The 24,929-nt window shown below is 39.0% G+C and overlaps 1 protein-coding gene across 2 annotated transcripts in view; it reads left to right on the top strand.

The window, feature by feature from the left end:
* Positions 1-24,929, top strand: part of CDK14 (cyclin dependent kinase 14) — a 537,382-nt gene that overhangs the window by 327,560 nt on the left and 184,893 nt on the right. For both annotated transcript variants that reach the window (XM_054564177.1, XM_054564178.1), the window contains one exon: positions 3,739-3,832. In XM_054564177.1, coding sequence (XP_054420152.1) covers positions 3,739-3,832 — 94 coding nt within the window. The remainder of the gene's footprint in view (positions 1-3,738; positions 3,833-24,929) is intronic.

Raw genomic sequence — 24,929 nt, 5'->3', positions numbered from 1 at the left:
TAGCTTTACAACTCCTGGTTGTAATTGCTTCTGCCCTCAAAGCTATTTACAACCTGGGTTGTCCACATATATGTCCAGGGAGCTTTATCTACCATATTGGAATGCAGAAAAAAATTCAGACCTTCTAGCCTAGGAATAAAACACAGACTTCTTAGGGTAGAATATGGACTTCTCTCTTTTAAACTTTTCCTTCCATTTTCCACACAGAGCCAAAGCAACAGCATATGGCTCTCTCAAGATTCCTCACTGACTAGAGCCTGTCTTCTCCCCGCGAGTGCCCCATTCCCACCTCTGGCACTCGGGTCCTGTAACCCACCACATTCCACTTTTCTTGTCCTTTAAGTGATCAGGAGTACAGCCCTTTCTCTCTCCCCGCATTGAGCTGAGCATATCCCCCCATGTTCCTCTGGTACCTTATCCTGGGAAATGTGTAGAATGTTTGGGGATTACTCAGTTTACAGTGTACAGACACGCTTGTAAGGAACTTAACAGACATTTTCCCCGAATTGACAACAATCCTAAAAGTTTACATGGCTATATCAATAATGGGAAGCGAAGCTGGAAGAAAACAAAGAGACTTTTTTTCTATACTACCAGAAAAGGTTATTATGCTAAAGGAAAGACTAAGTTTTATCTCTGTATTCTCTTTACAGATAATAGTGTAGAATTTTTATAGAAGAGGTAAGCAAAGATTATGCAGGCAAATTTTTAGAAAGAAAAGTAGTAGAAAGGTATGTCAGTTAATGTTACATTGCTTTTCTAAGTTTTATATTATTTATCACACTTGTTATATTTTTAAAAAATATGACTTCTTTTGATTTATATTCTCATTTTAAATTCACTTTTGTACCCAGTTTTTTTTTCAAGATTTTGTATTCTTTGTCAAAATAAGAACTCCCAAACTGTGTGAACTTCAGGCCTAAAAATTGTTCATCTCTGCTCATAATCACATAAATGATCAATTTGGCTTAAAGTTTTACTAATTTTATTTAAAAAACTAGTGATACATCTGTGGCATAAGTTAAATTTGGAAATTTTGAGTTCAAAATAATTGAAAGATGTGTAAGCATGGGTGGGTGTTTTATATGTTACCTCACTAAGTAACTAATCTAAAATAAGAATTTAAACACACTGTATCCTATGACAGCTTGTTGTAAGCTTTTGTGACTGGTTTTTATTCTTGAAAATTTTGGACTAAGTGGGTGATAATTACATAATTATTCAAATTATCAATAGAAGCAACAAATTAAAGGAGACAGTTCCTGGAATAAGTTTATATATTGTAAGTATAGAACTTAAGTGGATGAATTCTAAGTAGAATGCTAAGGGCAGTCAGCCTAATCCATCGGGGGAGCAAAGGGCTAATGTAGTGTGAAGGGGAAGAAAAATCAGGTAATAGTCCCTTCCTATGAAATTGAAGGGCTTTTATTGCTGTTTGGCAGTAAGACATCTCCAGTAATAAAAGTATTCTGCTATGTTAATATGTTGATATATTTTATACTTCTACTTTTTAATTTCTTGAGCTCCGTATCTTTTTAAAAATCCTTTAAATAGGGTTCCCTCAGCTTCCTTTGTGTACCCTAATGCGTCTCTGAAAAATGGTATCATAGGAAACATCCATTAGAAATGAGGGTTCAGGCCCCTTAGCCAGCTAAGCAGGTGAGAGCCTAGAGGTGCGCTGTATCAGCACCTTCCGACTGAGTAGAAATACACCACAAATTTGTCTTTTAACTGTTCTAAGCATCATGTTATGGAGAGGACACAGGCTAAGCACAAGCAGTGGTAAAGGAATTGCGGTAAGTCTCCTGACAGCATGATGGTTACCGCACCAGCCAGCTTCGCGGGGCAGGCGGGGGCGGCGGGGGAGGGGAGGCCGGCGGGGGGTGGCTGTGCCTGCCACCCAGGGTCCTTGCAGTCAGCGCTGGGGCTCCTGCAGGGAGAGAGTAAGGCCGAACGGTGCAGAAGAGAGGGTATGTTCTGAGTACTAAAAAAAAAGAAGGTGCAGGTAGCTTTTTAAGATCCAAGATATTTTATGCAAACAAATAAGAAGACAATAAAAATGTAGTATTAGAAATGAATTTGTTGCATAAAAATTTGGAAAATCACCATATTGAAATCTTATACCTCACTGGACATCTGAAGCCCCAATATTTATAAGAATATCACTGCATTTTAATATACTAATAAAATAATTCTTGATATCTATGTTATCTCTCAAATCTTAAATGAAAAAAATGTTAAAACCATCTGCCTTGTACATTGATTTTAGAATTCTTTAATTCTTTGTGACTTCAATTTTTTGATGTAAAGTAACATTTGCTTTTATTCATTTTGGCTTTCTATACTATTGGTGTTTAATCTGGACAAAAATTCTGTGATATAATAGAGAAGAGAGTTCTGTAAATGCATTACTCCTTTAATTCAAAACACTATTCACATAAAAATGTGATGACAACCAGGGCAACTATAGAGGAGCAGGCCCCGTGTCTTAACCTTTAGAGGATCTGAAAGGAGTTAGACACAAAGATTTGCTCACTCTAAGTTGAATATGAGTGTACCAATTAAAGAAGTACCCCAATATGTTCATAATTTTATTAGGATACTTTCAAGAAACAAACTCATTTAAGGTAGAGCCATGAAAAAAAAATGCCTCCTGGAGACTTGCTGGAAGGTAGAGGCGTCTAGCAAAAACAGTGGATTAGCTGAACATCCAGGTCTAGGCAAGGCAGGAACCAGGTCGATTCAAAGGGGCTTCATCGGCAGGAAGGTGGCCATTCTTGCTAGTTCTCTGCCACTAATGTGACTTATTCCATTTGCATATGCCAGTTTCTTTCCATTCCGCTCCCAGGTGACTTGGTCCCCAAAGTCCCAAAGAAATATTTGATTGGCTCTCTGCCTACGCTATGGATTGGTTGTTCCTGTGGGGTTAGACGCAGGCAGCTGTCTGATGCAGGTCTCTTGATGTGCTGCTGGACCGCCTCGCTAGGAGAGGGAGTTGGCCATAGTAGGTGACTGGTATATTGAATAAGCGCTTGACAAACAAACTCATAAAAGGAAGCTGTTCTGTGTGTTCTTTTCATGGAAGGGATGGGATTTATATCACATTTTAGAGGCTGGGTGGGATTTACATGTCAAGAGCAAATAGATGAAGAAGGGGAGTCCTGGCCAGTGGAGCAGCTTGAGCCAAGTTGTGCAGGTTTACGCCTGGCCTGTGGGCAGATCAGTCTGGCTCAGAGATCCTCAGAGTGGTCACCCTAAATCGCCTGAGCAACCCCACTCAATGCCTGGCCTCCAACCCAGATGGATGGAAACAATCCTTGGGGATCTTTAGCAGTTTTGAAAAGTTTCCCAAATAATTTTGATGCAGAGGTGTTTGAGCCCTGGACAGTTAGAATTTGTGAAATAGGGTTGGAAAAGAACGTTAGAACAAGACTGTGGCAGCTTTCTCTGCCAGGCTAAGGAGTGTCTGGATTGTATCCTGCAAGGAAGGAGGAGCCACCAAGTTGTACATTTTATTGGTTTCCATCTTTTTCTGAGCCCAGTGTCGTTGTGTCTGTTCGGATTCCTTTCAGGGAAGTGGACGGAGGGGAATTAGCTGTGTGTCGCAGCCCTTGTGCTCATTGGGAATGGGATTTATTAACTGCTTCTCCTCTGTAAGAGCAGATGTACTAATTCCAGGTTTCTTTTTCTACGGAAAATATATTGAAGTTTTTGTAACAATGTTTTTTTTCTCTTTAGGGGAGTTGGCTGCATCTTTGTTGAAATGATCCAAGGAGTTGCTGCTTTTCCAGGGATGAAAGACATTCAGGATCAACTAGAACGGATATTTCTGGTAAGTTCTTTACAGAATGCTTTTGATAAAAATTGGTTTCTAATTTCTCCTTTCATGACACGTTCCACAGTGGTAGTGGAAAATAATGTTAAACAAATTTATTGGTTGTCACATTTAATTCTAACTTATTTTTGGACCTTTGAAAAAGCAAGAAATTAGTTAACGATTATTATGTTTTTAAACTACTGCACATTAATAATATGCCAAAATGGTAAGAAAGGATGTCAGAAGCAATATAGAATAGTGGGTAAAAATGAGAGCTCTGTCAGAAGAAAAATTGCAGAATTATTTATATAGATATCCCTTCTTCAAATAGGTGTGGCTTAACTCCCTCCCATCTCCACCCACTTAAATGTGGGCTTTGATCAGTAACATTTTTCCCCCGTAAAGTAGAGCATCCAAAGAGGGCGGAGTGGGGGCGCTGTGGTAGGAGAAGACAGTAACTTTAAAATGGACAAACCAGGCAAACAACGCCTCAGCCATATCTTCAGGGTGATCGTCATCAATACCCTTGATACGGTGTATTGAGAGTGATACTTCACTTCTGTGATCTTTCTCTCAAAACCATAGCTGCAGTGTAATCGTGGAAAACACACCACACCCACCACACACCCCCCACCGGAAGGACAGTCTTCACAATACTGAACTAGTACTCTAAAATTGTCAAGGTCATCAGAAACAAAGACAATCTGAGAAACTGTCATAGCCCAGAGGAGGCTCCAAAGACAGGACAACTCAATGTAATGCGGGACCCTGGATGGAATCCTGGAACAGAAAAAGAACGTTAGGAAAAAAACTAGTGAAATCCAAGTAGAGTGTGTAGTTTAGTTAATATCAGGATACCAATGTGTGTTTCTCGGTTATGACAAATGTTCCATGTAATGTCAGATTTTTAACAGTAAGGGAAACTAGTGAGGGTATACAGGAACTCCCTGTACTATTTTTTATAACTTGTCTAAAACTATTCTAAAACTTAAAATATTAAAAAATTTTAAATATGCAAAAAATAAAAGTAAAATGTGTCCTAGAGCTAGATCTGGTTTTATCACCTGCTCTGTCACTTCGAGCAAGGGATGTGGCTTTTTGAGCCTTAGTTTTCCCATGGGGGAAATGAGGGATAATAGTAACACCTATCTTAGAGGTTGTTTTAAGGAATAATTGACATAATATACATACAGTCCTTTTAGAACTATGCCTGACACAACAAAGACCCTGTTGATTAGCTGTCTGGGAGATGTACCGTTGATGTCAATGGAGTGTTAAAGTCCCCTGTTGTGACTGTTTTCTTGTGACTGTGTCCTTCTCTTCCTTTTTGTCCATCAATATTTGCTTTTTATACGTGGGTGTTCCTATGTTGGAGTATAAATGTTTACAAGGATTATATCTTCTTGCTGTATTGATCACTTTATCATTATGTAATATCTTTCTTTGACCCTTATTATAGCCTTTGTTTTAAAATCTATTTTTTCTGGTATAAGTATTGCTACTGTTACTGAACAAAGGACCCGTGACAGGGATGCCCAGATGCTATTACCGAAACCACGACACCCTCCTTCCCCGAGATCCCTCGGTTGTGGGTCCTTTGCCCACTGCCCTTGGAATTATGGCTCTGAATGACAGGGTTTGGTGAAAAGGAAAGGAACTATTTATTCAAAAGTTATACAGGTTTGATTAATGGCTAAATGTCCCCCTTAAACCTCAGAATCCCTTTAAAACAATCACTGTCACACACACTGTCCTGCCTTCCCCCTCTTTGCCCAGTTAGGCCAGTCAGGCCAGTCAGCGTACCGTCCTTCAGAAGAAAAAGAACAGAAGTCCGGGGATCGGCTAGTCAGGCCTCTCGCGGGTCTCAGCACCATCCACTGCATCGCCGCGATCTCCAGCTCTTAATCCATAACCATGTGGCACCTCCTCATGGCCCACTAGCAAGAGTCCTTTCTCCCCTCTTTCTTCCTGCATGGTCTTCACGCTCTTCCCCAGAGTCTGTGTCCCTTAGTCTCTCCTGCAGGCCCCAGTCTCTTCTCTTCCTCTCCCAGTTACATCCTGTATTAAGTCTTTGAAATCTTCCTTATTAGATTTGGTGATGTGCAAAATAACCCTCTTTGCATATGAGGAATGAAGCTATCCTGTTATTGACATGCAAAATGACTCTCAATGGCCCTGCTTAAGTCTCCTATCCCCCAGGGCAGCCCGCCCTGGAGTGAGGAGAATATATTTTTCCTGGACACCCCAATCTCTGGACCCCGTCACACATAGCCTTTGGGGGGGCCCTGGCTGTGCCCTGTTATACTACTCCAGCTTTTTCTCTCTTTCCATTTTTATGAAATATCTTTTTTCCATCCCTTTACTTTGTCTGTGTGACTTCTCATCTGAAGCGGGTCTCTTCTAAACAGCATATAAGGCATGGTGGAGGGGCAAACCAACACATACGGGGCAAAAGTAGGTTTACGGTTGTTCATATGGAAAATAATACAATAATTAATGAATAATAATATAAGAATAAACTGTGTTTTGCATACTCACAACTGTAAACCTACTTTTGCCCAGTGTCTATACAGGTCTTGGTTTGTAGCCAGTTCTTCTCAATTCTACTTATTATTCATAAATTCTCACACAGAATAATAAAATAATGTTTTATGTTTATAAGAATAATGCATCTTTATAATGGAAGATTCCCACAATATTAAAAAGTATAAAAATTGAAAAATTACCTTTTGTTCTACTATCCAGAGGAAATCATATTTAGTACTTTGATGTATATCATCCATTTCTACACATGCTAAGAAAATTGAATCATATCCTGTGTACTGGTTTGTAACTTATTTTTCTTAACAATGTGTATTTAATATCTTTCACTGAAAAATAAATCTAGAAGCATTATTCTTAATGACAGGAGAGTGTTTTATTGTATGGATGAGATATTATTTGCATATTTGTTTAAAGAATTATAAGGTGCTGCCAGAAACATCCTTTGTACAGTTATCCTATTACTTAAGAATTAACACTCTCGTTTCCCTTCAGAGTGAATAAATCTTTTGCCTCTTAAGAATTATTAGAATTGAAAGTTCTTAATTTAATAAATTTAATTTTCATAAATCTATTTACACATCCATCCTTTTATCTAAACTCAAGGAACAATTCCTTCTCCCTGTTCTCAAGAAAATCTCTTACTGATTTCACTGAGATTGTATTGAGCCTATAAATTAAATTAGGAAGAAATGATACAAAATTGAGCTTTTCTATCAAAGAATAAATTATATTCCTTTATTCATATTTTATGGCTGTTAGCATAAATGTACTGTTTTTATAAACATACTTTCTTTTGCTTTTTTCTATTCCACTATTTTCATTCAATTATTTAAAAAAACTTTTCTCCAGTTATTTTCTTAAAAATATAATAAACTCATTCATATACTGTATCATTGAAAAATAATAGAAGAGGAAATTTTAATGTTTGCATCACAGATTATGCTATATCTTTAAATATTTAGCTTTTTAATTTAATTAAAGCTCTCGATAATCATACCACTTAATATTCTGAGAATAATTTTTAAAATTTTAGATTCTACTTAACTATTCACACTCTGACAGCTTTGAACAATACTTATATAACCTTATCAAATTACTGATATGTATGCTAAAAGCATGAATTTACTATATTTGAAATCAGAAAATTTCAAGAGGGAATCATATAGAAAGATGTATCTTCACTTATACATTATTTCAGAGTGAATTCAAAAGAAAAGGAACTGGTTATACCAGAAATGAAGTATATTCTATAGCAATAGAAAAAAATGAGTTCTATGAAATAATAGTTTATTGATGTTGCTTGGTCAAAGTTTTAGTTTTAAATATCTTTTTACAGTATAAGTAATTTCTAGTAGGTAATATCATAAAGTGATATGATACTTTCAGAAAGTAGGGTTACTGTCTGTATGAAGACTTTGCTATAATTTCTTAATTTTATGGCAATAGTTTCCTAATTTTATGGGTATTCAGAGGCCTTTGATTTATGACTAGGCTTTTAATAAATCAAAGAAATAAATCATTATAAATTTCCCATGGCAATATTGATATCCTAAACTACTGTTTGCTCTTGTTAGAGCACAGAGACCCTTAAATGCAGATAAGCATCATGATTGATGGTAATAACTCTCTCTCACTGTACTTATTATACGTGTAGTGCTTTCTACAAGTAAAATGTCCTTTGGTAATTAGGAGATAAATATCGTCATCTAAAATTGATGCTGTAGAGTTAAAATGTTATGTTTACCCTGAAGAATTACACATGATCAAAAAAGGAAATCTACAGACTTTTGACAGTAAATGTTATCTTACATATTTAATTTCCTCCACTGAATTGTTTAAATTTGCAAATGCCAGCTGTGTGTCTTGTCCTACAAGCATACTCTCTCCAGAGTCATGTGATCACCGGAGAAAGACATTCTACTAACCCAGTAGGATTGGATCACTAGGAAAAATGCTTTTCCTTGGCTACCTTTTATATCTTGTCTAAAGAGGAATGACTAGTAAAGTGTAATTAAATCCACTTTCACTATATCCTATATACTAAATCCAATCCTTTCTCTAAATCCTATAAACTGCCAGAGACTGTGTTTTAAGCAGCAGCCATATGTCAGGTCTCTGGTGAAACTTTGCCAAGGAGATAACCGACTTTGAGAAGCAGCAAAACATGGGATTATTTTGGTTTATTTTGTATTTTAATACAAAGATTAAGTCCGTTTATTCACCTGTGAACTGTATATAGAAAGGTGGTTAATAACTTTGAAGTACGAAATTAATAGCATGTTACCCAAGGTAACTAATATAATTAACTCCCCCATACTGAGTCTTCATAACAAATGTGAAAAGCAACAAAGATCAGTCAGTAAAGCCTTAATAGTTTTCTCTTGATGGTTTTCTCTTTGTTTCTTTTTTATTTTTCTCTGATTTGGTGGAAAAGAGTTCACAGTTTTAACAAGTCCAATGAATTCATTTCCACAAAATAAGAATTGTTGAGATATATATATATAAACTCAGCTGGCTATGCTGTCATTTGAGATTTCACCATTAAATCATTTTCCTTGAAATCGTGATGCTCATTTCCAAGAAAAAAGGGATATAATTTTGACAAACTATATTTAATATTCTTTGCGTTGCCAGGTGGATGGGCACCTACGTCTCTAAGCAATAACTCTGCTCTTAGGCAGAAACAGTAATTTATTTTCTTTTTTCAGCTCTACCCATTTTTTAATGTGGCATAATATATTCTATTCACCTCCATTAATTGCAAATAAACAGTAGATGAATTCATCCAGGTAAATATATACTCAGAGTGACAACATCAGAACTAATGAAAAAAACTATATTCTAATCACATTATTCTGAATTGAAAAAGAATCTGCTTGGCAGAGCCCTGGGGATACGTATCCCTCTCACATCACAACGGCTGAGCGAATGGCAGAGAGTGCTTGCCCAGCTGTCTGAGGCCTTTGGCGGGTGGTCTGGGCTTGGGTGGCTCGGGGCCCAGTGCACAGCAGCCAGGACAGAGGGACTGGCATGATTCTGTGTGGGGGGCCTATCCTTGTTCTCTCCGCCTTTGGATTTTGTTAACTCTGAGGGTCTCACCTTTCCCTGGCTCCTGAGTTTTCTGGCTTGCACCAGTTGTTTGTTAACCTACTGCACATTATTTGATCGGTACAGTTGTTAAAATGTTTTTCTCCCGTGTATGTGTATGTGTCTGATTTAGGATTTGAAAGTGCATATGTGTGTGAGACTGTGTGAAAAGACCCACTTGCAGCCTTGAAAGCCGTTACCCAGACTGGCCTGTGAGTCAGATCGTTCCTGCAGCCAGCCTCTGCTTCGCAGTGGACTGACTGTAGAGATACAGGCTGCAGAATCAGCTCCAATCCTGCTTCCCAACCCTGGCTCTGTGTCCAGCTTCTTAGCTGGAACCATAACCCTGAGGTTTCAGGATTGGCTAGCACAGCCATGTAGAATGTATGCGAGAGCTGACACCGGCTCCTTAGATGGTATTACCATCCAATTGGATGGAGCATCTACATTGTTAAGAGGAAATATTGGTATCACATATTTGTTTCATCGCTGCCATTATTGGATTTGCCTGAGGTGATTTCCACCGTATTTCTTCAGCTCTCACTTTGCAGCACAAGGTACAGCAGAAATGTGAAGACATTGTGTGCCAAGGTGAAAGTAACAACAATCAAGGCGGACAGTCAAGCATATCTTTAAGAATAGAGTCATAAATAATTGCTGAACAACTGATCAGCAAATGGAAGACCCAGTAGTGGTGATAGATCCTGTATTAGTTAAAAATGCTGTACTGTAAGAGTTAAATATTGGGTTCTAATCCTAGGTTGTTTTTTTTCCCCCTGAACAAGTCAACTTTTCTAATTGGATTATAGTTTCTGCATCTTTAAAGGGAGGAATTGAAATAATGATTTCAATAATGTTTTGCAACTCTAACCATTTTTAATTCTAAAATGCATATTACAGAATTATGAGTAAAGGTTGGTGGGTGTTTAAAGATTAAATTGCTAAGTAAATTTTTGATAAGCATTGAAGAAAGTTTTAAAGTGAGGATTTGAAGTGACTTAAGGGAGACAGGAGACGTCAGGCAGCAGAGCAAGAGCGGGAGTCCATCCTGTATGGGGAGAAGGTGTGAGTGGGTGGTCAAGTCTGGACTTTGATAGATTAGGGATTTTTTATCTTATTTTATCTATAAAGTAATAATGAGGTGATATAATATTTTAACAAGAGAATAATAATGTTAAAATGGCTTTAGCAAAATTAGTATGATATAATGATAATTTCAGCTGTAATAAAGACTGATAGAATTAGAGACCTAAGCGGTACATATTAGGGTGAAGGATATTGAAAATATTAAAGAACAAATTTTAAAGTCTATTTTAGCAAAACAAAGTAGAAGAACAAATGCCTCTTTTAACTTGTGCATGCTTCTCTCAAGCCTTGTCAGTAGGCATAGTTTTTGACACAGAGGCAGATCTTTTTCAGAGTGTTAAGCTTATAGAAATTAAAGCAGTTGGAAAGATTTAAAAGCAGTATGAAAATAAATAAAAATCTGCATTCAGAGGTAACCAGTGTTACACATTTTTGTTATTTTCTTTTTTAGGTTTTCACAATTGGGTTAATAATAAATGTATGGTTTTTGTATCCAGCCTGTCTTTATTTTCACATTAAATAAGGAGCCATTTCCAAGCCATTAATATATACTTGAAAATATTATTTTAATTATACTATAATATCTTATAAATGTGCCCATATGTACTAACACATCACCCTATTATTAGGTAATCTGCTTGTGGTTTTTATGCTACAGTGAGTATCACATGGTTTTATCCCATCCCATTATTCTTTTGGCGGGATTATTATACATCTATTCTGTGCCAGGCACTGTGCCTGCACATGATGGAAAACCGACAGACACAGACCCTGCTCGCCGCAAAAGAACTGTCAGCTGGGCTGCATTTGAATAACTTCCAGAAAATCAGATCAGAAGGCTGCTGTTGTAAAATTGTTTTTGCTATGTCCTAGATATAAAGGATATGGAAGAGAAAGGAAGGAGTCAAATATACCTGCGGAGTTTCATGCTCATGGAACTAAGTGATTAGTGAGGTCATTGAAATAATGGGGACATTGAAAAGGAGGGACCTGAAGAAGTCAGCTCAGGTTCCTGAACTTTCTCTGATAGCAGGGAAGCCCAGGTGGAAATGTCTAGTACACAAAACATGCAGAAGCAGGTGAATGATGAGGATCAAAGGGTCATTCACTGAACCATACCAGTTCTCGGCTAGGGAGAAGGTGGAGGCGGCGATGCCATGGAGCTCTGCCCAAACCTTAGAGACGCTCACCGCCTGTCAACGTGGGGTGTGGGTGGGAGCCAGACCAGGAGAGGACAGTAGAGTGACATGAAGTCCAAGTGAAGGGAAAGAAAGGAGGGAAAACATCACTCCCTCGAGGGAAGTTATAGATTAACTGAGGTCTGTTTAGCTGATGGGTGGGGAGCTCAGCACATTCCTCTCGCTGCCTGTGCAGTAACTGTGTGGTACATTGTGTTTGTTCATTAGATGCTTTTATTTCAGAGGAGAAGGGTTTTCTGGGGAAGGAATGGAAGGGTTGACACAGAAAACAATCTGGGTTTCATTAGAAAAGCTAAGGCTGTCGCTGGGTTTCAAAGGAGGCTCAAAGTCCTCTTCAGTGTCTGGGAGCTGCTGGAGTGAGGGTGGGTGCGGCCTCAAGGAGGCGCTGTTCCAGGCCCTCCACTCCTGGCTCTGCTTCCTTTAAGGCTTTGAGAGTGAAACAGATCCTGCTGCTGAAAGAAAGGGTGGAAGCCCCCAGACTAATGATAACTTAAGGTCCTCCCAGGTCAAAATTTCTGTGGGGGGGGAGGAAAAAAAGTCCATGCAGAAGAAAAATGATAAGGAGAGATCTTGTGCAAAGGAAGATGTTAGAGAAATAAAAATTGGGAAATTCATATATAGAGACATTAGGTAGATATTCTAATAAAGTTCTGTGCTAATAAGCCAGTAGAACTATTAGTAACAAACTTCAGCAGGGTCTTAAGAAAAAAACAGGACAGTGGGATATCCCACGTAGAATTACTGATCACATTCCTTTCAGCAAAGAAACTTCTATTTGAAGACTAGCTGGCTGTGATGTGGAGACTGGAATTAGGTCACATGATAAAAAAAATTTTTTACCCTGGTTCTTGCATTTATGTTATAGTATTTTAAACTCTCCATGAATGGAAAATGAGAACATTTTCATAAATTATTTACTTTCTCATCAAGTTATTTATATCTTCAATAAATATTTATTATGTAGTTACTGTAGACTAAATATTCTTCCATATTCTGGGGAGACAGCAGTGCACAAAACAGAGTCCCTGCTCTCAGGGAACCTATGTTCCTGTGCAGGAAGATAGACAATAAACAAATGCATATATAATGCGACTCATAAGTGTTGCCCGAGAGATGCTACTTTACATATGGCATTCGGGGGAGGTCTCACTTAGAAGGCAGTAACTTGTGCATTGAGGGAAGTTAGTGAAGGCAGGAGACATGCAAATGCCAGGGATCAGAGTATTTAGGGGGAGGGAATAGCAACTTGTGTGTGCTTAATGATAATAATATTAAAATTAGAGTTCTCAAGTCCAGGTTTGGTGAATTAAGGATCACTCTTCCTAGTGCATGAAGGTAATTTCTAATATTTTTGTTTTGTTGCCCTCCTTTATATAAAGCATTTTTTTATATAAGAAGTCCTTGCTTTTTGTGAAGCATTAGAATTCTCATTATTGTTTACTTTTCAGAAAGCTGACTGGGAAAATCAAGAAAGGGAGTTTGAGAGCAAGTTTCAAGGTAGAATTATGCTGCAGCTAGAGATTTGGGCTTCCTGATTCATTCCACCGGAAATGTTGGTGTAGGTAGAAGAAAGTGGGAAATGATTTTGTTGTGCTGAGTGGATGTTGGTTTAGAGGAGAGAACAGAGAAAAACTATCCAGAGGATGAAGAGAGCCAGAGGGCACTTTTTTGGGTAAAGTCAAAAGTAGAATTTCAAGAAGAAAAATTTTATCAACTGCATCAATGATCCACCTGACTCTTAAATGGAAGGGGGTGTGTGGCTGACACGGTGGGCAGGCTTTGGGGGGATGGGTAGTACTTGCAAGTGCTGGAGTAGTACCAGGCGGTTTGCAACTGCGATCGGAGAAGAAGGTGGTTGCTGACCATATTTTGTAGATCAGTTGTTTATCTGATATATTTTTACAGAAATAAGAATGTTCTATTTCTCATTTCTATGATTCTTAATAGTTTATGTTACTGTTAACATAGGATTGATTTTAGGCTTATCCGCCCTACCTGTAAGCATTTCCCAATTGTAGTGGTTTTACCAAAGACATTTCTGGAGGCAGCAGCTCACATCTTGATCTAACAGTCTTAAGTGTTCTGAAAGTGTTTTAACCTAATATATTTGTTTTATACTACTGTTTTGTTTATTCATGACTTTGTTGTCAATACATGAGAGTACTGGCTCTTGCAATCACTTCTTTTCACGTAACCACCTCCGAACTCTGTCTTAAATCAATAACAGTCATTTAAAAAGTTATTTGTCATTGTTTCAGTCAGGAATTCAGTGAGGAGTGGGCCAGGCAGTTCTGGATTTGGGATCTCTCATACGGTTTCAGACAGACAGTGGGTACAGCGGAAACAATGGGAAACTGGAGCAGTCAGGGACTGGCCAAACATCTCTCTCCTTGCAGAGTCTTAAGGCCCTAAATGAGCTCACTCCACGTGGGCTGGTTTGATGTGGTGATGGGGTTCCAAGAGTGAGTGTCTTAAGAAGACCAACTGGAACCTTCCCTGTTTCTCTTAACTTAGCCTCGGAAGCCATAGAACGACTTCCTCTCCATCAAAGCAGTCACAAATCCTCACCTAGAGTCAAGGGGAAGGGACACAGACCCCAGTTCTAGATGGGAAGAGTGGCAAGAATGCCGCGGCCATGTTTTAAAACTCCAAAACTGAAATTATGTAAGTTTTCATTAGGTCATATCACCAAGTTGAGCTGATAAACAGCTTTGTAGGAGAAAAAAAAAATCTGTGAAACCATTTTTTCAAGCTGCTAAACTTTTTTGTTGTTTTCCCCATACTCCTGATAGCCGTTACAATACTGCTTCCCATGACAATATGAAAGTGTGAATTGTCAGAGTGTTATTTGGTGGGTCACGAGGTCCCTCGTTTGCTCACCCTCCTTTTCTTGCTTTTTGGACTAACAAGGTCACAGATGTGTCAGACTGAAGAGGATGGTGAAATATCACCAGCGCGGCACATCTGAGGCAAGTGAGGAGGTGGTGATACTTACAGAAAATTCTCAGAATGTTCTCCATAACATAGATTTTTATAACTCAAATTCTGCCTTAAGAGGTTTTTTTTCCCACTTGCAGTGTGCTCCCACAGATAAGTCTTTCATTCCTCAGAACATCACGTGTTCTCTCTTGTGGAAGGTGGCTCCTAGCGAGCCCCACCTCCTGGCATTCATCCCTTATGTCGTCCCTGCCCTGAGTGGGAGCCGGACCTAGAGACTTTCTTGTAGTGGATAGGCTATGACAAAAGTGATGGGATATTACTTCTGAGACCAAATTATAAAAAGATTGCTCCTTCCTTCTCTCTTGTCCTCTCTTACCCTCTCACGCTCACTCTGAGGAGAGCCACCCGCCACATTGTAAGTTGCTCTGTGGATGGACCTGCATGTGAAGGAGCTGAGTTTCCAGCCACAGCCAGTGAAGACCCAAGACTCGGCAGTAACCCTGTGAGGGAGCTTGGAAGTGGCTGCTTCCCACGCTGAGCAGTCCTGGGAACCCACAGCCATAGTTAACACTTCCATGGCTACCTTGTGAGAGTCCCGCAGCAGCAGCACAGCTCAGGTGCACTTGGATTCCTGACCAACAGAAACTGTGACATAATAAATGTTTGTTACTTAAAGCCACTAAGTTTTGGAGTAACTTGTTCCACAGCAGTAGGTAACTAATACATTTCCTTTTAGTAACAAATACATTTCCTTTGATCCCATGACCAAGAAAGGGTAGGCACTATTGCTGTTGTTTTATAGCTGAGGATACTATCTTCAGAAATTATATGAATTTGCTTAAGGAGACATGTTTAGTAAGTGCCAGAACTGAGACTAAATCGTAAACCTGCTGACCTTTCCACTAAAATACTGTTTTTTGTTGGCTCTTTTTGCTCCGATTTGTAACCGGGAGTGTGCATGAGAATGACTTCGGAATCATTTTCTGAATCCATGTCTCAGGCCTCACATGGGGCCTCAGAGTCTCAGGGCGTAGGCCTCAGTGCAGTCAAGTACTCAGGAAGCCCCGCCTGATGAGTCCTCCGGGTTAAGGAACTCTATTCTTTTTTTTTTTTTTTTTTTTAAGATTTATTTTATTTTTATTTTTAGACAGAGGGAAGGGAGGGAGAAAGAGAGGGAGAGAAACATCAGTGTGTGGTTGTCTCTCACATGCCCCCTATTGGGGACCTGACTGCAACCCAGGCATGTGCCTTTACTGGGAATTGAACCAGCAACCCTGTGGTTTGCAGGCCGGCGCCCAATCCACTGAGCCACACCAGCCTGAACTGAAACTCCACTCTTACAGATACATACCACACTCTGAAATGTTACGCATGTTTTAAATTTTTTGTCCTTTTGTGGCAACCTAAAAACCTAGGTAGTATGGACATACTCTCTAGGATATAGAAATCATTACTTAGTCATCCTAAATCCTGTGATTTTACAGGGATACTTTTGGTGTCACCTTCCTGGGGCATGCCTTTATAACAAGTATATTTGAAGGTTCCTTTCACATGGCGTTGTGTTAATAATATTAGGTGATTATTATTAGAATTGTGTACAAGCAAATGAAGATCTGTAATCATCATATCCTAGCACTATAACTTCATATCTGTTCTGATCATTTGATTAACATTCTGGTTCCCTTACTTTTTTTATACTTCAGAAGACTTTACTCTCAAGGATAAATCTGTCCAGGCTGTTAATCTTTTGCAAGGCATGAGTTCATTTAAAATCTGACCTTGTATCATCTCCTGCCCAGCCCCCTGCAAGGAAGAAAAAAAGCCTCCTCAAATCATTCTATCCTACATTGATCTCTCATGTCTCATTATCATATATCTTTATAGAAAGCTATGGCTGTTTGATTAAAACTTATCATAAGAATAATCTGCCTGAGTCATTGAAGCATGTCCTCGAGAGAGCAGTTTTTTCCTAAGTCAAGTTAACTGATTACCTCACCTTGGAGCTGAATTTGTCCTCTATCTCACTCAACTCATTCGTTTCTTTTGGAAAAGGACAGGCACATGTTTTCCAGGGAGCAGGGAGGCTGTGGCATTTTTGTATTCAAGCTAAAATCTCTTTTATCCGTGAATTTAGTTGTACTGGAAAAATGTTGAGAACTGTCTTTTTTTATTGTATTATGTATTTTTGTATTTATTTATATCCGCCAGCTTATTTATTTTATAAATGGAAGTTTACACCCCTCATCTCCTACCTCCACCAACTACCAGTCTGTCCTCCGTTGTCTATGAGGTTGGTGTTTTGTTTTGTTTGGATTCCACATATAGGTGAAGTTGTATGGTATTTGTCTTTCTCGGTCTGACTTATTTCACTTAGCATAATGCCCTCAAGTTTATCTACGTAGTTGCAAGTGGAAAGATTTCATTCTTTTTTATAGCTGAATAATATTTATATATACACACATGTGTATATATATACCACATTTTCTTGAGAATTGTCTATTTTAAATGTACCATTATTTTAATTTTTACTTGGTACTCTGTCTCATATAAACTCTAGCTCCTGTTACTTTTGAATAATTCTAAATATTAAAATTGCCAGTGAACTTGAGCTTCTGCTTGGGAGTGTGTTCTTTTCCAGGACAAGAGAAAATATCGGTGTCATATTTTGGCTTTCATGTTGGCCAATCCATGATAAAGATGCAGAAGTCGGTTTAGGGATGCATCCTGGGCTATCGAACTCCTGTGCCTTTACACCTGCCAGGAATCACTCTTCTGTTCCCAATGTCGAAATATAACCCATCTTTCTAAATATTAGGAATATTTCCGTGTCTAGTGAACTGTTCTCTGATTACCCAATTACAAATTCTTTCTCCTTTTCCTAGACCTCCTGGTTTCTTTATCCAGACCTCTCTGCTTTCTCCCTTCAATTTTGACTTTGTAGTACTGTTATTTTTGCTATTAGTCCCCTAGCAGCGTTTAGGATTTGGGAGTAGGAGTGGGGGAGAAAGGAGTATTTGGTGCAAATCAGGCATTAGCATGCACTCTGATGCTGCAGAAATAGACTCAAAATAGTAGAATTATTGTGGAGAATTATTGCATTTTTTAATTTTATTTTTTTATTACAGTTTGCATTCAACATTTCTTTTGTATTAGTTTCAGGTATGCAGCACAGCAGCTAGACATTCATATAGGTTGCAGTGTCTCCTCCGATAATGCAAGTGTTTGCCTGGCACCATAGAGAGTTATTACAGTATTGTTAGCTGTCTTCTCTGTGCTGCACCTTACATCCCCATGCCTGTTTTGTAACTAGTACTTCTTAATCCCATCACCTTTTTTACCCCATCCCCCAACACTTCTCCTCTCTGGCCTCCATCAGTTTCTTCTCTGTGTCTGTAAGTCTGTTTCTGTTTGTTTGTTTATTTTGTTCTTTAGATTCCACATAAAGTGATATATGGCATTTGTCTTTCTCTGACTTATTTCACCAGCATAATACACGGCATCCATCCATGCTGTTGCAAATGGTAAGATTTCCTTCTTTTTGTGGCCAGGTAATTCCATTGTATATAAGTACCACAACTTTTTAATCTACTTGTCTATTGACGGGCACTTCGCTTGCTTCCACATCTTAGCTATTGTAAATAACACTGCTATAAACATAATGGTGCATATATCACTTTGAATTAGTGTTTTGGGCTTCTTTGGATATGTACCCAGAAGCGAAATTGCTGAGTCATAAGACAGTTCCATTTTTAATGTTTTTGGGAACCTCCACACTTTTCCACTGTGGTGGCATAGATCTGTATTCCCACCGTTCTTCACTGGGTTCTTTTAAAATAAACCTTTTGGAGGGGACTCTGTGGGGATAACATTAAAAACCACTTTAAAAAGTAAAGAAAATTTTCCTTCTCTCATTTGTTTGTTTAAAAATAGAGTTCTTATTTTCCTTTAGTTTCTCCTTTTGCAGTTCTTGTTCTAATAATATGTAAGTCACTATCATTTAACATTCAGCTCCATGGTTCATTTTTATTGAAGCTCTGTAGAACAAATTACTATCAGTATACTCTAATTAAAACTCAGTATTAAAAATGTTTCATGTTTGCCATGTGAAAAGTAAATAGCTGAAAAATGTTAATAAAACCTTTTTTGGAGAATAATATTGGGCTCATTTCTCAGATCCCATCTTATTCTCAATAAATTGAAATACTGTTTCTCTCTCACACAGGGTAGTGATGAATGCACATTTTAATCTGATTATTGACTCTTTGGATGTGATTCATTTTGCAAAGCAGTTGTGAGTGCCTATGATAACAGCGAGCAGTGGGCTTCAGTGAATTTCTAACTTGAAGAAGTTTAGCAAATTTCTATTAAGGTTTCTTTTTAGTACTTAGTACTAGGAATACTACCTGGTGGAAATATAGAAACTAAAACTATAAGGGAACTTAATATGATTTTCAATTCCTTATTAATTTTCTTCCTTATAATGAAAAATATGTTTAGATATAAATAACCAGGTGGTATATAGAGCGGCTTGTCTCATAATTGTGAGCTTCCTGATATATTATGATGTCAAATTGGATATGAAATGGGAAAGCTATTAACTTTAGTGAAATTATAATCCTCCAGCTAGTCAAAAAAAAATTAAACAAATGTAATACAGTGTTTGCTCATCTTTTCAAATATTAAGTTCAATTTTTGTAAGTAGTAAAGATAATACTACCTGGGAAATCTCTGTACCTTCCACCCAGTTTTGCTGTGAACCTGAAACTGCTCTATAAAATAAAGTCTGTTGGGGGGTGGGGGTGGGGAATGGTGCTGTACATGAATCAGAGCAGAATACTGTCCAAATTAATAAAAAATCCATTTTCCTCTTCTGAGTCGATAGTAAGATTTCCCCTTTCAGGGATTATGCCTTACTTCTATCAGTGAGCCACTTTGTGCAAGGAAATGGACACTTAAGCAGTAAAAATATTTATTGCCTGGCAATTGAATGAAAGCTGTGCTGGATGGGGCAGGGCAGTGCAAACATCCTGAAGCAAAATGGCTAGCAGTGAAGTAACAAGGTCAAGTTGAGGCATTGAAAACCTATAATCATTACTTTGGGAGTAGGGAACAGGGTTGAGGGGTGGTGGTCATTGCTGATGATCTTTCTTCCTGTGTATTTACATTGGTATGAATTGGTTAAAATAGGAGCATTCAATTATTTGAACAGAGCTATGTCATTATTTCAAAAAAGGTAAGAGATGCTATACCATATTGTCCATCACGTAAATTCAGTAACTTTAACAGAAATCAATGAACCTTTTACTTTTGAGCTTTAAGATAAAGAGTGGTCTATGTGCTAAAACAGATAGTTTCTAACTAAAAAAAATATTGAATTATTATTGACTAGCAAACCATTCTGTCTCAGCTACCACTTAGCATTTTTTTAATATCATTTTGAAAAAAATGACTCAGGCATACCATGAAATGATTTCACTTTCTCTAACTGATATATGTGTTTCTTTGTCTTCAGTTTCCAAAGTATTGATTTTATTCATGAAAGTGCTACAAGAAGCAAGCTTTTTCTTTTTTAGACCAACTAATACTGGCTGTTCCTTTGCTCAGAATGTTAGAGAGCTGAATGAAACACAACAGAACTCTCATTCCTTCTAGCCTTTTGTCCTACCTTCCACAATTTGAATTTAGCGTTCAAAACCCCGCATTTAGGTAAAAAGAACTACAGATATGTCTACTGTTGGCTACTTCCATTTCACTGCTCAATATTTTACTGTCTCTTCTCATGTGATCCTGCCCTCCAAACAGCTGTGCTTTATTTTCGCTGATGTGCACACTTATTCTAGATTATTTCCACTGATGTCAGCCAGGCCTGACGAGCTAAGCCTTATGTTTATGACATTGGGATAGAGTCCAAGAAAGTATTAGAAGGACGTGGCCTCTCCTGCAGGCACAGAAAAAGATGCTGAGATTCCCATCGGTGTAAGTCGTTCTTCAAGGTATTCTCTGATGACAAAGACGAGCACTCTGACCTTTTTCCTCCCATATACCCCAGGCTGCTCTTTGATAATTTTTGATGCATCAGAGCTGCCTGTGACAATATTAAGGACATGTGTGAGAAAGCAGAAAAAGATAAGACTTCTTTTTCTTTTAACCCACCCGTAGGATATATTTATAGATTTGAGAGAAGAAGGGAGAGAGAGTTAGGAAGGGAGGGAAGGAGGGTGGGAGGAAGAGAGGGAGAGGGAGAGAGTAAGAGACAAACATCAATCAGCTGCCTCCTGTATGCACCCTGACCAAGGATCAAACCCACAACCTTTTGGTATACCGGCCAGCTGACGTTCCAATCAACTGAGCTCCCCAGCCAGGGAAGATTTCATTTTAAGAGAGTCTTTCTCAAACCCTTAAAAAGGGAGATACAGGTATTCTAAGTGAGGTCTTCATATTTAGAGACATCAGAAGAGCAGCTTGTAAAGGGAATGATTCAGAATGCTTCCTTGTGCTTCAGGAAACTCAGTATATTAACCAAGACCAACATATTAACCAAGAGGATGACACATTTTAAAAACCAAAGCAATGCCAAATCTTTCTCTTTTTTTAAATTTTATATTTATTTTTAGAGAGGGGAAGGGAAAGAGAAAGAGAGGGAGAGAAACATCAATGGTGTGGTTGCCTCTCAAGCGCCCCCTACTGGGGACCTGGCCTGCAACCCAGGCATGTGCTCTGACTGGGAATTGAGACAGTGATGATTTGGTTCACAGGCCGGCACTCAATGCGCTGAGCCACACCAGCCAGGAGCAATATCAAATCTTTTATTAATATTTGTTTGGTCTTCATTAGAATAACATTTGTGAGAGCAAGGTAGTCAAATGGCAGATCAGTTTTCAGAAATATGTAAAGAGTGAAAGTAAGTACAAATCAGCAGGCAAAAGTATTATTTTTTCTTTGTTATTGTTATTGCTTTGTTTTCAGTTTTTACTCTTAGAATTTCTGAGAACTCAATGTTTACCTTTGCGCTTTTCAGCAGTTCTTGGTTAAAAATGCTTCCTCTTCGTTTGTTCTAGTTCATCTCTTTATAATAAAAGTTTTAAATATTGTGAAGGAACAGTACACTGTCTAGGATGACAGATTAATTACCTTTGTTTCCCATAAGGGAACCTAGTGAGAATTTGAAGACATATCAGTGCTGATGGCTCACCCCTAAGGTCTGTATATTCTACCAAAAATAATGAAGAAAGGAAATTCAGGCCTGCTACTGACTCGCGGGATACACGGCTTTGATAATACCAGCCTTTCATTTCAGATGAAAAGATAAAAAATTCACTCAGAAAAGAAAGAAGAAAGCAAATGAAGAGATTTTTATCCATAGTGTGTTGCAGCATAGCCTGTTGTAGAAATAATATCGTGATAATGAAAACATAACATGAAGTTACCTTCAGTAGTAGCTCTGCTTCTTATTTTCTTCTTTCTTGGAAAAAGCAATACTTTTTTAAAAATGTGAACATAAAAAGAGGTTTTCTTTTTTTCCCTATCACTCTGTACTTTAATCAGAAGATCAGTGTCTAATTAATTCCACTGGCATCCCTGGGGGAAAATTAGGAAATGTTCCAGTAATTTGTGTATTCACCTCCTTAGGAGTGTTTGGAGAACAAAGCTGATTGGCCTAGATGCTCTGTGCTGCCTCCATTATAATAACACATACAAATCTCCCCTGTAACTGTGGCCAGCGCAGCTTAAACCCAATCGTTGTCCTCAGAGCTCTTTCTCTTTGCATCACGCTGTGTTTAAGCTCAGCGTAAGTGATGTAACGTAACCGTCTGTAATAAATGTATGGAAGTTGTGATGCTATGTCATGATAGATAGTAAATGCGAAAATATGTCAGACACTTTTTTTAGATAAATTCTAGAATGAATGCTCATGATCTCTGGACTGCTTATTGGAAGACTCGACTTTGAGTCCTGTCTCTATTTGTAACTGGACAAGCTTAAGCAGGATTCATGTCTTCATCCATAGAGTGAGGCGAGGCAGGGGTGTCCAACCCATGGGCTGCAGACATGTGGCCCAGGATGGCTGCGAATGTGGCCCAACACGAAATCGTAAATTTACTAAAACATTATGAGATTTTCTTGTGATTATGTGTCATGATATATTTAATGTGTGGCCCAAGATAACTCTTGGTCTTCCAGTGTGGCCCAAAGATGCCAAAAGGTTGGACACCCCGGACTAGATTAAAAGGATGAGGTCATGGATCCTGAAGATGAGGCTTAGACCTTGTCTCCAGCAGCATCTTTAACCCATGTGAATAATGAAGAACTTTTTGCCCTTGGATCTAAGCTTCGGCCAGGCAGGATCCTTTCAACCCTGGAGACCTTACATCTGAAGACACCTGGTGTCCCACTGTCTCAGCTCAGCCCCGCCCTTGAATTTTGTTTCTCTTTAACTGAGAAGGGGCAAAGGGCAGAGGCAGGGAGAGGGGAAAGTCTTCCAAGATGTGATGTAGGGGTGGGGGAGGATGGAGAGAAAGCAGAGGAAGTGGGGAGGCCTGAGTGTAGGAAATGCATAAACAATTTCAGAATTTGGACTTTTATTTTTTGCTTTTATTTTTGAAATTCCTGCTGGTGCTGCTACTAGCTGTCTTACACGGGTAAGGACCCAATGAGGGTGGGGATTGCAGACCGGGGAGCCTTTATTTCTACCTTAAAGAGGAAGGAAAGGGGACACCTGCCTATCTTTGAACATCACTCTTTAGACTTCTAGGTGGGCAGACACGGAGATGTGGGCTCCTGGTACTGAGTGCTCAGTGGTGTCTGGGCTTAGGTCTCGCATGCAAGGGCCTTTGACACTGTGTGGAGCCATACCATTTTGTGGCTGGTCAGGCTTTTACTGCCACAGGTCACCCATTCCTTTTTTTTTTTTTTTTTTTTTTTGCCAGCTTGGCAAAAATTGAAGCTGTAGTGCTAGGATGTGGGGCATTTTGTAATGAAATTCAAGATTGAGAATATGTGTTTGCTATCTGTTATTGTGTCATGAATCACTGAGCACTTTAAAACAACAGATATAGTATTTTGCCCATTTTCTGAAGAAATCGGAAGAGCTTAGACAAGTGTTTTTGGCTCAGGGCCTCTCACAGGACTTTGTTTGAGGTGTTGGCCAAGGGTTCATCCACCTGAAGGTCTGACGAGGGCTGGAGGGTCTGCTTCCGAGAGGGGTCACTATAAGGTTGTGAGCAGGAGGCCTCAGTCCCTTAACACATTGCCCTCTTCATAGGACACTTGGCTGACGCCTCACATGGCAGCTGGCTTTCCCCAGAGTAATCTAAGACAGAGCAAGGCGGAGCCCCAGGGATCTTTTTAAAAACATCTTAAGTATATAATACAGTATTTTAACTATAGGTACAACATTGTACAGAAAATTCAAAATAAGTTTTATAATCTAGCCTTGGAGGTGACATAGCATCACTCTGCCATATTCAGTTCTTCATACGGACCAGCCCTATGCACTGCGGGAGGGCACGGCACGGGTGGGAGTGCCAGGAAGCAGGGATCCCTGGGGCCGCTGGGGAGGCTGGCAGTCACAGAAGCAGACGTGTTATTTTAGCACAATAAAGGCAGGATGTTATTTTTGCTCGGGATGCTGTGTTTCAGCTGCACGAACCTGAAGCCACAGCGCCCCTGGAGAGTCTGGCCCTCTCCTCCCCCATCTTAGGACCTGAGGGGCCCTACACCCTTCTCCGTCAGGGAGCGGGCTGCAGAGCATCCATAGCTTCCCCCAGGGAAGTCAGTAATGTAATTCTTTTTGAAATAAATTTCACCTGTAATCCTGAGACCCTAAATCTCACCTGCTTGACCTCGCTCCTCACCCCCCACAATACCCAGGATGTGCTTGCACAAACTTCAAGAAATGTGGCATGAGAACCATAAATGGAAGGATACATCATGTTCACCAACTAGAAGACTCAGGATTATTGTGAAGTCTCCCAATTGATATCCAGCTTTAATGTGTTGAAAGAAAGAAAAGTTAAGGCAACAACTATAAAGAAGGTCCTGACTGTTAAAATATAAAATAAAGAACAACTGTGTTTGTATCAAGTTGGGGTGGAGGGGGGAGTACTTTGATGATGGGCAATTCTTTCTCTTTTTGTTTTATTTTATTTTTATTGTTGACCCTATTATAGAGGTGCCCCTTTACTCCCCGACACCAAGCCCCCCCCCCAGCCTGCTCTACATTATTGTCTGTGTCCATGGGTTATTCATATATGCAT

Source organism: Pteronotus mesoamericanus, unplaced genomic scaffold, assembly GCF_021234165.1.
Source record: "Pteronotus mesoamericanus isolate MK-2021 breed Mesoamerican mustached bat unplaced genomic scaffold, CSHL_Meso_final scaffold_85, whole genome shotgun sequence".
Classification (NCBI taxonomy): Eukaryota; Metazoa; Chordata; class Mammalia; order Chiroptera; family Mormoopidae; genus Pteronotus; species Pteronotus mesoamericanus.
The sequence above is the reverse complement of the archived record's forward strand: the minus strand, read 5'-3'. Positions and strand labels throughout refer to the sequence as shown.